We start from the raw sequence: 14,130 nt of genomic DNA on the forward strand, positions 1-14,130 counted from the left end.
CCATTCGAACACTCGAACAGTGAGCGGCTGTTCGAATCGAATTTCGAACCTCGAACATTTTAGTGTTCGCTCATCTCTAATAGCTATGCCTTCATATTCCTGCTCCACTACCCCTGTAAGCCCAAGTACATGGAGAGAAAAAAGAAAAAGAAAATAGCATTTTTCACCCTTAACTGCACATGGGAGTAGAGCTTCTTGAGACAGTTACATAAAAAGGAGTACAATCTGCAAGCAGTTTATTAAGCCAATATTTCCACTGCATACTACCAGATTGACTCGAATGAACATGACTTTACACCCAGATCAGATACTTTGTGGTACTTTTTGCAGGAGAAAAATAACAAAAGCATGCAAGAGGAAATTGAGGGTGACACTACCCGTTCTTTAGAGACCCCTTTTCTCAGTCATCCTTTCATCGTCGCAGGCAGGATTACAATAAAACACACAGGATGACACCATTCATTATATGTAATGGTAACAGCTCACCTCTGCACAGGTCATATAGCCTTTGCAGGTTCCTGTGGTCCATGTGGCTGTTGTAAATGCATTTTACTCAGCTCAGACAAGATGGCAGCCCCAACAATCATGTACAGAACACACTTTAAAAAAAAAAAAATTATACAAGAACAGATAAATAAAAAAAAATATTATCAGTAGTGAGTTTAATTAGGAAAAAAAAAACAAAGGAAAAAATCCTAATACAATATGTTCCATAGTATGCAGCTCATAGATGGCCGATGGAGTGTTTTCAATCAGATGGATTCTGGATAACAATCAGAAGATAATCTTTATCTGAATAAAAAAAATATATGGAAAAAATTAATGGTCTGTAGAATGAAATGCTGAAATATTGGTCACCATAAAAAATAGGCAATCGGTCAATGTGTGGAGAGTCTTAGGCTCTATACAGATTTTACATTTGTGTAAGGCTGAGGCCCCACATTGCGGAAACACAGCTGCTTTTGTTGCTGTTTTTTATAGTCAAAGCCAGGAGTGGATTGAGTAGAAGGTAGAACTATAAGAACTCCCTATTAGAGATGAGCAAGTACTATTTGAAATGGCAGTTTCGAATAGCACACACCCATAGCAATGAATGGAAGCGACCGACACGCAGACTTTGCCGGCGTCCTGCCACTTAACCCCCTGCGTGCCGGCTGCGTCCATTCATTCCTAAGGGTGCGTGTTATTTGAAACTGCTGTTTCAAATAGTACTCGCTTATCTCTACTCCCTATATATTCACCATTCCTTTTTTAGCGATTCTTGGCTTTGACTCAAAAAACCACAACAAAATCTGCAACAAACATAGCTGCGTTTCCGCAACGTGGGGCCTCAGCCTAAAGGATGCAAAAAAGGACGCAAAGTGATGATTAACCATTTACATACATATGAATGTTATAAAAGAAAAAAAAAAAACTACACCAGACCTATTCCTATCCATTTTTTGGACAGACACAAAAGTATCGCATATTACAAAAATGTGGTTTTTTTTTTTTTTTTCAAATTGATGTCTATGTAAACTGAGGACCATCAATTTGCATCCACTTGCGGCCTTTTTTTGCATCCTTTAAGCAGATGTAAGAAACATGATCTGAATAGAACTGTCATCTGTAGTGTGTATTAAAGGAAGTCTGCTGAGGGTCTACAGTGCAACACCATGGTAGATCATCTCATCCCCTTCATACAATTGGGGAAGTTCCTTTAGGCGGAGTTCACACGTGGTATTTTGGTCAGGATTTTGAGGCCGTATCCGCCTCAAAATCCTGACCAAAAAGACGGTTCCCATTGAAATCAATTGGAGCCGGCCAGTTCTTTTTTCTAGGAGCAGTTTGTTCCGGCTCCCGGAAAAAAGAACGGACATGCTCATTCTTCAGGCCGAGTTGCCTTGTGACACTCCTTCCTCCTGACTAGCCCATTCATAGGCTCCACCTCAGGTTCCAGACCAAAAAAACCCATGTGAACTTGGCCTAATTTGGCCTCTGTCACATGAATATGGGCATATGAATACATTTGATGTATGCACTGGAAGCTTTCCAGGCATATATCAAACAGAGTGCAACCTTACACTTAAGTCAGAGCAATACCTGGAGCAACCATGATTTCATGCTTCTTGGAACGAATCCTCAGGAACGTCAGATCGTTTTGAGGGTCAATATCGCGTACGGTACTTCTAGCTTTCATGGAGAGCTGGTGAAGGAGTCCAGCATACTGCACTGTGGTGGAGTTATCTAGAGTGGTCCTGATGGGAATGCCTGCGAATGAATAGACACGTTATTGTAAAGACATAATAGTATTTGTGAATTGGGTGTGGTATCCATGATAGTAAGCACACTCGTCCCAAATCTACACATGTACTGGTCACAATATAAATGTGTTGCTGAATATACAGCCTGAGATCTCAAAGGTTTCATCACAATAACAAGAAGGAATACCCATCGCAGACCAGTAACAAAGGTCTTTGCAATATTTGCAATTGGGAATTCTTATTTGTCACACTCTACCCCAAGGTAGTCTCCTTTTGTCTAGTCCATTGTGCAGATGAATCTACAGAGATGTAATGTCACATCACTGCAACATTCACTGGCTGTTGAAATTACGTTACCATAGTTGTCAACTATTGGCAATTGGAAGTTAGCAGACCCCAGAACGCAAAGAGTGTTAAATATTTTTTTTATTTTTTTTTGGAGGCCCCCCCTTGTCCTTTTCTGGAGGGACAATCTCCTTTTTTGTGAAGTGGACATACAATGTTCTGGTTGCAACAGTTTGTGTTAGCTTGTGAAAGCTAACCTTATGCCCAAAGGACAATACATGCAACTGTCTGACTATACACAGGGCTGTGGAGTCAGTAGGACGACTCCAACTCCTATTTTTCCAAAGACCAGCTTCTGCTCCGACTTCATAAATGGCTGACAGCCATGGTCAGTAAGCTCATCTAATTAATTAAACAAAACATTGATTGAATTCCTATTAAAGTAAACAACAAACTATAAATTTAATAATAGAATATTCATAATTGTTAAAAAAAATTGAAATTATTTTAGAATTTTTTCAGATGTTGATTGCAGTCAAACTACGTCCTTCCCAACTAACTGCACAGCATTGGCATTACAGCTCGTCTTCCATCTTGATTATACATCAGAAAATTTGGTGCTATCTGAATCCCACGAAAACAAACAGATGACCCTAACATACTTGGATGGACAGAGTCAGGCAGTGTGGGTCCACTGTGTGCACCCTCTGATAGGACACCACTAAAGCATGGAGACTGGTGGTGGAGCCGGCCAGGTGAGGTCTCTTATTGTCAACTCTGGGGTGTTAGCAGTTTGGGGGTTTTAGAGACTCGAACAGCTTACTGGAGTCTCTCTTTAATATGTCTGGAGTTTAGCCCTACAGCCCCCAGCTTTCCACAAATGTCAGTAACTGGACAATATATACAGGCACAAACCCCAGTTATAATCACGTATCATGTCTCACCTTCAGCATTTACTACTATAGTTCCAATAACTCCTTTCTGGGATTGGATCCTCTTCAGAGTTTCTTCTACTTCAGACTGCATATCAAGCAAACAAACAAAGTAAGATTATGTGATATAACAATTCACAGCAATGGGAAATACAGCTATATAGTGCACATCAATGGGAGTTTTCTATCGTCATCATGTCTGTAATAAGAATTATTAATATACATAGTAGTTTTAGTCTTTATATAGTGATAACACATTCCATCATGCTTTACAATTTATGGCATTTATGTACAAACTCAGATGTTACAATATAATAAAATAAACAATCTGACTCTGCCAGCCACTGAATTTCTGACACTAGGTACCAGCTGCTGCAGAACATCATACTGCGTGCCACACCATACACTGTAGAACGTCGCACTGTGCAATGCAGCTGCCATACAATGTGACACTGTGGGTGGAGCTGCTGCAGAATGTCACACCGCAGAACGTTACACTGGATGCCACATCTGCTGCAGAACATCACACTGCAGGTGGAGCTTTGTAGACTATCATCCAGCAGGCAGAGCTGCTGCAGAACTTCACAGTGTGAAATGCAGCTGCTGCAGAACACCACACTTTATGCCGCAGAATGTCACACCACACTCTGTGCGACGCCACTGCTGCAGAACATCACACTGTGGGCGGAGCTGCTGCAGAACTTCTTAATGACAAGTATGAGGGTGTCTCATACCAATCAGTCATGGACTAGACTCTTATTCTTACTCGGGTGAGTATTATAAGAAGCGATGTGCCCCTACTGTGATCTCTAAGACTACTAGCAGAGTTCAGTGACCTCGGTCTATGGTCTTGTGTTTCTGGGGTCATGAGACTCCTTGGTGACATCTAATGTGACTATACAGGAGAGGACACATTATAGACATTACATATGGGACAATAACACTATATTCCTACTGTATATCACTCTGCGGTTATATAACTGAATGTCCCCCTCATACAGGGCAGGCTACATGCTTTATACGGTGATCTCCTAGAGCTGACACATCCTAGACATTACATATGGGACAATAACACTATATTATACAGCACAGCTTCCTACGGCCCTCATACAGGGCAGGCTACATATCCTAGAGCTGACACATCCTAGACATTACATATGGGACAATAACACTATATTATACAGCACAGCTTCCTACGGCTCTCATACAGGGCAGGCTACATATCCTAGAGCTGACACATCCTAGACATTACATATGGGACAATAACACTATATTATACAGCACAGCTTCCTACTGCCCTCATACAGGGCAGGCTACATATCCCGGAGCTGACACATCCTAGACATTACATATGGGACAATAACACTATATTATACAGCACAGCTTCCTACTGCTCTCATACAGGGCAGGCTACATATCCCAGAGCTGACACATCCTAGACATTACATATGGGACAATAACACTATATTATACAGCACAGCTTCCTACTGCTCTCATACAGGGCAGGCTACATATCCTAGAGCTGACACATCCTAGACATTACATATGGGACAATAACACTATATTATACAGCACAGCTTCCTACTGCTCTCATACAGGGCAGGCTACATATCCCGGAGCTGACACATCCTAGACATTACATATGGGACAATAACACTATATTATACAGCACAGCTTCCTACTGCCCTCATACAGGGCAGGCTACATATCCTAGAGCTGACACATCCTAGACATTACATATGGGACAATAACACTATATTATACAGCACAGCTTCCTACGGCTCTCATACAGGGCAGGCTACATATCCCGGAGCTGACACATCCTAGACATTACATATGGGACAATAACACTATATTATACAGCACAGCTTCCTACGGCTCTCATACAGGGCAGGCTACATATCCCGGAGCTGACACATCCTAGACATTACATATGGGACAATAACACTATATTATACAGCACAGCTTACTACGGCTCTCATACAGGGCAGGCTACATATCCTAGAGCTGACACATCCTAGACATTACATATGGGACAATACCACTATATTATACAGCACAGCTTCCTACGGCTCTCATACAGGGCAGGCTACATATCCTAGAGCTGACACATCCTAGACATTACATATGGGACAATAACACTATATTATACAGCACAGCTTCCTACTGCTCTCATACAGGGCAGGCTACATATCCCGGAGCTGACACATCCTAGACATTACATATGGGACAATAACACTATATTATACAGCACAGCTTCCTACGGCTCTCATACAGGGCAGGCTACATATCCCGGAGCTGACACATCCTAGACATTACATATGGGACAATAACACTATATTATACAGCACAGCTTACTACGGCTCTCATACAGGGCAGGCTACATATCCTAGAGCTGACACATCCTAGACATTACATATGGGACAATAACACTATATTATACAGCACAGCTTCCTACTGCTCTCATACAGGGCAGGCTACATATCCTAGAGCTGACACATCCTAGACATTACATATGGGACAATAACACTATATTATACAGCACAGCTTCCTACTGCCCTCATACAGGGCAGGCTACATATCCCGGAGCTGACACATCCTAGACATTACATATGGGACAATAACACTATATTATACAGCACAGCTTCCTACTGCTCTCATACAGGGCAGGCTACATATCCTAGAGCTGACACATCCTAGACATTACATATGGGACAATAACACTATATTATACAGCACAGCTTCCTACTGCTCTCATACAGGGCAGGCTACATATCCTAGAGCTGACACATCCTAGACATTACATATGGGACAATAACACTATATTATACAGCACAGCTTCCTACTGCTCTCATACAGGGCAGGCTACATATCCCGGAGCTGACACATCCTAGACATTACATATGGGACAATAACACTATATTATACAGCACAGCTTCCTACGGCTCTCATACAGGGCAGGCTACATATCCTAGAGCTGACACATCCTAGACATTACATATGGGACAATAACACTATATTATACAGCACAGCTTACTACGGCTCTCATACAGGGCAGGCTACATATCCTAGAGCTGACACATCCTAGACATTACATATGGGACAATAACACTATATTATACAGCACAGCTTCCTACTGCTCTCATACAGGGCAGGCTACATATCCTAGAGCTGACACATCCTAGACATTACATATGGGACAATAACACTATATTATACAGCACAGCTTCCTACTGCCCTCATACAGGGCAGGCTACATATCCTAGAGCTGACACATCCTAGACATTACATATGGGACAATAACACTATATTATACAGCACAGCTTCCTACTGCCCTCATACAGGGCAGGCTACATATCCTAGAGCTGACACATCCTAGACATTACATATGGGACAATAACACTATATTATACAGCACAGCTTCCTACTGCCCTCATACAGGGCAGGCTACATATCCCGGAGCTGACACATCCTAGACATTACATATGGGACAATAACACTATATTATACAGCACAGCTTCCTACTGCTCTCATACAGGGCAGGCTACATATCCCGGAGCTGACACATCCTAGACATTACATATGGGACAATAACACTATATTATACAGCACAGCTTCCTACGGCTCTCATACAGGGCAGGCTACATATCCTAGAGCTGACACATCCTAGACATTACATATGGGACAATAACACTATATTATACAGCACAGCTTCCTACGGCTCTCATAAAGGGCAGGCTACATATCCTAGAGCTGACACATCCTAGACATTACATATGGGACAATAACACTATATTATACAGCACAGCTTCCTACGGCTCTCATACAGGGCAGGCTACATATCCTAGAGCTGACACATCCTAGACATTACATATGGGACAATAACACTATATTATACAGCACAGCTTCCTACTGCTCTCATACAGGGCAGGCTACATATCCTAGAGCTGACACATCCTAGACATTACATATGGGACAATAACACTATATTATACAGCACAGCTTCCTACTGCCCTCATACAGGGCAGGCTACATATCCTAGAGCTGACACATCCTAGACATTACATATGGGACAATAACACTATATTATACAGCACAGCTTCCTACTGCTCTCATACAGGGCAGGCTACATATCCCGGAGCTGACACATCCTAGACATTACATATGGGACAATAACACTATATTATACAGCACAGCTTCCTACTGCTCTCATACAGGGCAGGCTACATATCCTAGAGCTGACACATCCTAGACATTACATATGGGACAATAACACTATATTATACAGCACAGCTTCCTACTGCTCTCATACAGGGCAGGCTACATATCCTAGAGCTGACACATCCTAGACATTACATATGGGACAATAACACTATATTATACAGCACAGCTTCCTACTGCTCTCATACAGGGCAGGCTACATATCCCGGAGCTGACACATCCTAGACATTACATATGGGACAATAACACTATATTATACAGCACAGCTTCCTACTGCTCTCATACAGGGCAGGCTACATATCCCGGAGCTGACACATCCTAGACATTACATATGGGACAATAACACTATATTATACAGCACAGCTTCCTACGGCTCTCATACAGGGCAGGCTACATATCCTAGAGCTGACACATCCTAGACATTACATATGGGACAATAACACTATATTTTACAGCACAGCTTCCTACGGCCCTCATACAGGGCAGGCTACATATCCTAGAGCTGACACATCCTAGACATTACATATGGGACAATAACACTATATTATACAGCACAGCTTCCTACGGCTCTCATACAGGGCAGGCTACATATCCTAGAGCTGACACATCCTAGACATTACATATGGGACAATAACACTATATTATACAGCACAGCTTACTACGGCCCTCATACAGGGCAGGCTACATATCCCAGAGCTGACACATCCTAGACATTACATATGGGACAATAACACTATATTATACAGCACAGCTTCCTACTGCTCTCATACAGGGCAGGCTACATATCCCGGAGCTGACACATCCTAGACATTACATATGGGACAATAACACTATATTATACAGCACAGCTTCCTACGGCTCTCATACAGGGCAGGCTACATATCCTAGAGCTGACACATCCTAGACATTACATATGGGACAATAACACTATATTATACAGCACAGCTTCCTACGGCTCTCATACAGGGCAGGCTACATATCCTAGAGCTGACACATCCTAGACATTACATATGGGACAATAACACTATATTATACAGCACAGCTTCCTACTGCTCTCATACAGGGCAGGCTACATATCCCGGAGCTGACACATCCTAGACATTACATATGGGACAATAACACTATATTATACAGCACAGCTTCCTACTGCCCTCATACAGGGCAGGCTACATATCCTAGAGCTGACACATCCTAGACATTACATATGGGACAATAACACTATATTATACAGCACAGCTTCCTACTGCTCTCATACAGGGCAGGCTACATATCCCGGAGCTGACACATCCTAGACATTACATATGGGACAATAACACTATATTATACAGCACAGCTTCCTATGGCCCTCATACAGGGCAGGCTACATATCCTAGAGCTGACACATCCTAGACATTACATATGGGACAATAACACTATATTATACAGCACAGCTTCCTACGGCTCTCATACAGGGCAGGCTACATATCCTAGAGCTGACACATCCTAGACATTACATATGGGACAATAACACTATATTATACAGCACAGCTTCCTACGGCTCTCATACAGGGCAGGCTACATATCCTAGAGCTGACACATCCTAGACATTACATATGGGACAATAACACTATATTATACAGCACAGCTTCCTACTGCTCTCATACAGGGCAGGCTACATATCCCAGAGCTGACACATCCTAGACATTACATATGGGACAATAACACTATATTATACAGCACAGCTTCCTACGGCTCTCATACAGGGCAGGCTACATATCCCGGAGCTGACACATCCTAGACATTACATATGGGACAATAACACTATATTATACAGCACAGCTTCCTACTGCTCTCATACAGGGCAGGCTACATATCCTAGAGCTGACACATCCTAGACATTACATATGGGACAATAACACTATATTATACAGCACAGCTTCCTACTGCTCTCATACAGGGCAGGCTACATATCCTAGAGCTGACACATCCTAGACATTACATATGGGACAATAACACTATATTATACAGCACAGCTTCCTACTGCTCTCATACAGGGCAGGCTACATATCCCGGAGCTGACACATCCTAGACATTACATATGAGACAATAACACTATATTATACAGCACAGCTTCCTACGGCTCTCATACAGGGCAGGCTACATATCCTAGAGCTGACACATCCTAGACATTACATATGGGACAATAACACTATATTATACAGCACAGCTTCCTACTGCTCTCATACAGGGCAGGCTACATATCCCGGAGCTGACACATCCTAGACATTACATATGGGACAATAACACTATATTATACAGCACAGCTTCCTACGGCTCTCATACAGGGCAGGCTACATATCCTAGAGCTGACACATCCTAGACATTACATATGGGACAATAACACTATATTATACAGCACAGCTTCCTACTGCTCTCATACAGGGCAGGCTACATATCCCGGAGCTGACACATCCTAGACATTACATATGGGACAATAACACTATATTATACAGCACAGCTTCCTACTGCTCTCATACAGGGCAGGCTACATATCCTAGAGCTGACACATCCTAGACATTACATATGGGACAATAACACTATATTATACAGCACAGCTTCCTACTGCTCTCATACAGGGCAGGCTACATATCCCGGAGCTGACACATCCTAGACATTACATATGGGACAATAACACTATATTATACAGCACAGCTTCCTACTGCTCTCATACAGGGCAGGCTACATATCCTAGAGCTGACACATCCTAGACATTACATATGGGACAATAACACTATATTATACAGCACAGCTTCCTACGGCTCTCATACAGGGCAGGCTACATATCCTAGAGCTGACACATCCTAGACATTACATATGGGACAATAACACTATATTATACAGCACAGCTTCCTACGGCTCTCATACAGGGCAGGCTACATATCCTAGAGCTGACACATCCTAGACATTACATATGGGACAATAACACTATATTATACAGCACAGCTTCCTACTGCTCTCATACAGGGCAGGCTACATATCCTAGAGCTGACACATCCTAGACATTACATATGGGACAATAACACTATATTATACAGCACAGCTTCCTACGGCTCTCATACAGGGCAGGCTACATATCCTAGAGCTGACACATCCTAGACATTACATATGGGACAATAACACTATATTATACAGCACAGCTTCCTACTGCTCTCATACAGGGCAGGCTACATATCCTAGAGCTGACACATCCTAGACATTACATATGGGACAATAACACTATATTATACAGCACAGCTTCCTACGGCTCTCATACAGGGCAGGCTACATATCCTAGAGCTGACACATCCTAGACATTACATATGGGACAATAACACTATATTATACAGCACAGCTTCCTACTGCTCTCATACAGGGCAGGCTACATATCCTAGAGCTGACACATCCTAGACATTACATATGGGACAATAACACTATATTATACAGCACAGCTTCCTACTGCTCTCATACAGGGCAGGCTACATATCCTAGAGCTGACACATCCTAGACATTACATATGGGACAATAACACTATATTATACAGCACAGCTTCCTACTGCTCTCATACAGGGCAGGCTACATATCCTAGAGCTGACACATCCTAGACATTACATATGGGACAATAACACTATATTATACAGCACAGCTTCCTACGGCTCTCATACAGGGCAGGCTACATATCCTAGAGCTGACACATCCTAGACATTACATATGGGACAATAACACTATATTATACAGCACAGCTTCCTACTGCTCTCATACAGGGCAGGCTACATATCCTAGAGCTGACACATCCTAGACATTACATATGGGACAATAACACTATATTATACAGCACAGCTTCCTACGGCTCTCATACAGGGCAGGCTACATATCCTAGAGCTGACACATCCTAGACATTACATATGGGACAATAACACTATATTATACAGCACAGCTTCCTACTGCTCTCATACAGGGCAGGCTACATATCCTAGAGCTGACACATCCTAGACATTACATATGGGACAATAACACTATATTATACAGCACAGCTTCCTACGGCTCTCATACAGGGCAGGCTACATATCCTAGAGCTGACACATCCTAGACATTACATATGGGACAATAACACTATATTATACAGCACAGCTTCCTACTGCTCTCATACAGGGCAGGCTACATATCCTAGAGCTGACACATCCTAGACATTACATATGGGACAATAACACTATATTATACAGCACAGCTTCCTACGGCTCTCATACAGGGCAGGCTACATATCCCGGAGCTGACACATCCTAGACATTACATATGGGACAATAACACTATATTATACAGCACAGCTTCCTACTGCTCTCATACAGGGCAGGCTACATATCCTAGAGCTGACACATCCTAGACATTACATATGGGACAATAACACTATATTATACAGCACAGCTTCCTACGGCTCTCATACAGGGCAGGCTACATATCCCGAGAGCTGACACATCCTAGACATTACATATGGGACAATAACACTATATTATACAGCACAGCTTACTACGGCTCTCATACAGGGCAGGCTACATATCCCAGAGCTGACACATCCTAGACATTACATATGGGACAATAACACTATATTATACAGCACAGCTTCCTACTGCTCTCATACAGGGCAGGCTACATATCCCGGAGCTGACACATCCTAGACATTACATATGGGACAATAACACTATATTATACAGCACAGCTTCCTACGGCTCTCATACAGGGCAGGCTACATATCCTAGAGCTGACACATCCTAGACATTACATATGGGACAATAACACTATATTATACAGCACAGCTTCCTACTGCTCTCATACAGGGCAGGCTACATATCCTAGAGCTGACACATCCTAGACATTACATATGGGACAATAACACTATATTATACAGCACAGCTTCCTACTGCTCTCATACAGGGCAGGCTACATATCCTAGAGCTGACACATCCTAGACATTACATATGGGACAATAACACTATATTATACAGCACAGCTTCCTACGGCTCTCATACAGGGCAGGCTACATATCCTAGAGCTGACACATCCTAGACATTACATATGGGACAATAACACTATATTATACAGCACAGCTTCCTACGGCTCTCATACAGGGCAGGCTACATATCCTAGAGCTGACACATCCTAGACATTACATATGGGACAATAACACTATATTATACAGCACAGCTTCCTACTGCTCTCATACAGGGCAGGCTACATATCCCGGAGCTGACACATCCTAGACATTACATATGGGACAATAACACTATATTATACAGCACAGCTTCCTACTGCTCTCATACAGGGCAGGCTACATATCCTAGAGCTGACACATCCTAGACATTACATATGGGACAATAACACTATATTATACAGCACAGCTTCCTACGGCTCTCATACAGGGCAGGCTACATATCCCGGAGCTGACACATCCTAGACATTACATATGGGACAATAACACTATATTATACAGCACAGCTTCCTACGGCTCTCATACAGGGCAGGCTACATATCCCGGAGCTGACACATCCTAGACATTACATATGGGACAATAACACTATATTATACAGCACAGCTTCCTACGGCTCTCATACAGGGCAGGCTACATATCCTAGAGCTGACACATCCTAGACATTACATATGGGACAATAACACTATATTATACAGCACAGCTTCCTACTGCTCTCATACAGGGCAGGCTACATATCCTAGAGCTGACACATCCTAGACATTACATATGGGACAATAACACTATATTATACAGCACAGCTTCCTACTGCTCTCATACAGGGCAGGCTACATATCCCGGAGCTGACACATCCTAGACATTACATATGGGACAATAACACTATATTATACAGCACAGCTTCCTACTGCTCTCATACAGGGCAGGCTACATATCCTAGAGCTGACACATCCTAGACATTACATATGGGACAATAACACTATATTATACAGCACAGCTTCCTACTGCTCTCATACAGGGCAGGCTACATATCCCGGAGCTGACACATCCTAGACATTACATATGGGACAATAACACTATATTATACAGCACAGCTTCCTACTGCTCTCATACAGGGCAGGCTACATATCCTAGAGCTGACACATCCTAGACATTACATATGGGACAATAACACTATATTATACAGCACAGCTTCCTACTGCTCTCATACAGGGCAGGCTACATATCCCGGAGCTGACACATCCTAGACATTACATATGGGACAATAACACTATATTATACAGCACAGCTTCCTACTGCTCTCATACAGGGCAGGCTACATATCCTAGAGCTGACACATCCTAGACATTACATATGGGACAATAACACTATATTATACAGCACAGCTTCCTACTGCTCTCATACAGGGCAGGCTACATATCCTAGAGCTGACACATCCTAGACATTACATATGGGA

At 42.6% G+C, this 14,130-nt stretch overlaps 1 protein-coding gene across 1 annotated transcript in view; it reads right to left on the reverse strand.

Annotated features, from left to right (window-relative positions):
- Positions 1–219: 219 nt before the first annotated feature.
- Positions 220–14,130, reverse strand: part of DYNLRB2 (dynein light chain roadblock-type 2) — a 41,617-nt gene continuing 27,706 nt past the window's right edge. The window contains exons 2-4 of the mRNA XM_075280587.1: positions 3,473–3,548; positions 2,083–2,250; positions 220–792 (exon numbers count right to left, since the gene is read on the reverse strand). Of these exons, the coding sequence (XP_075136688.1) occupies positions 749–792; positions 2,083–2,250; positions 3,473–3,548 (288 nt within the window). The 3' untranslated portion in view covers positions 220–748. The remainder of the gene's footprint in view (positions 793–2,082; positions 2,251–3,472; positions 3,549–14,130) is intronic.

Source organism: Leptodactylus fuscus, chromosome 7 (assembly GCF_031893055.1).
Source record: "Leptodactylus fuscus isolate aLepFus1 chromosome 7, aLepFus1.hap2, whole genome shotgun sequence".
Lineage (NCBI taxonomy): Eukaryota > Metazoa > Chordata > Amphibia > Anura > Leptodactylidae > Leptodactylus > Leptodactylus fuscus.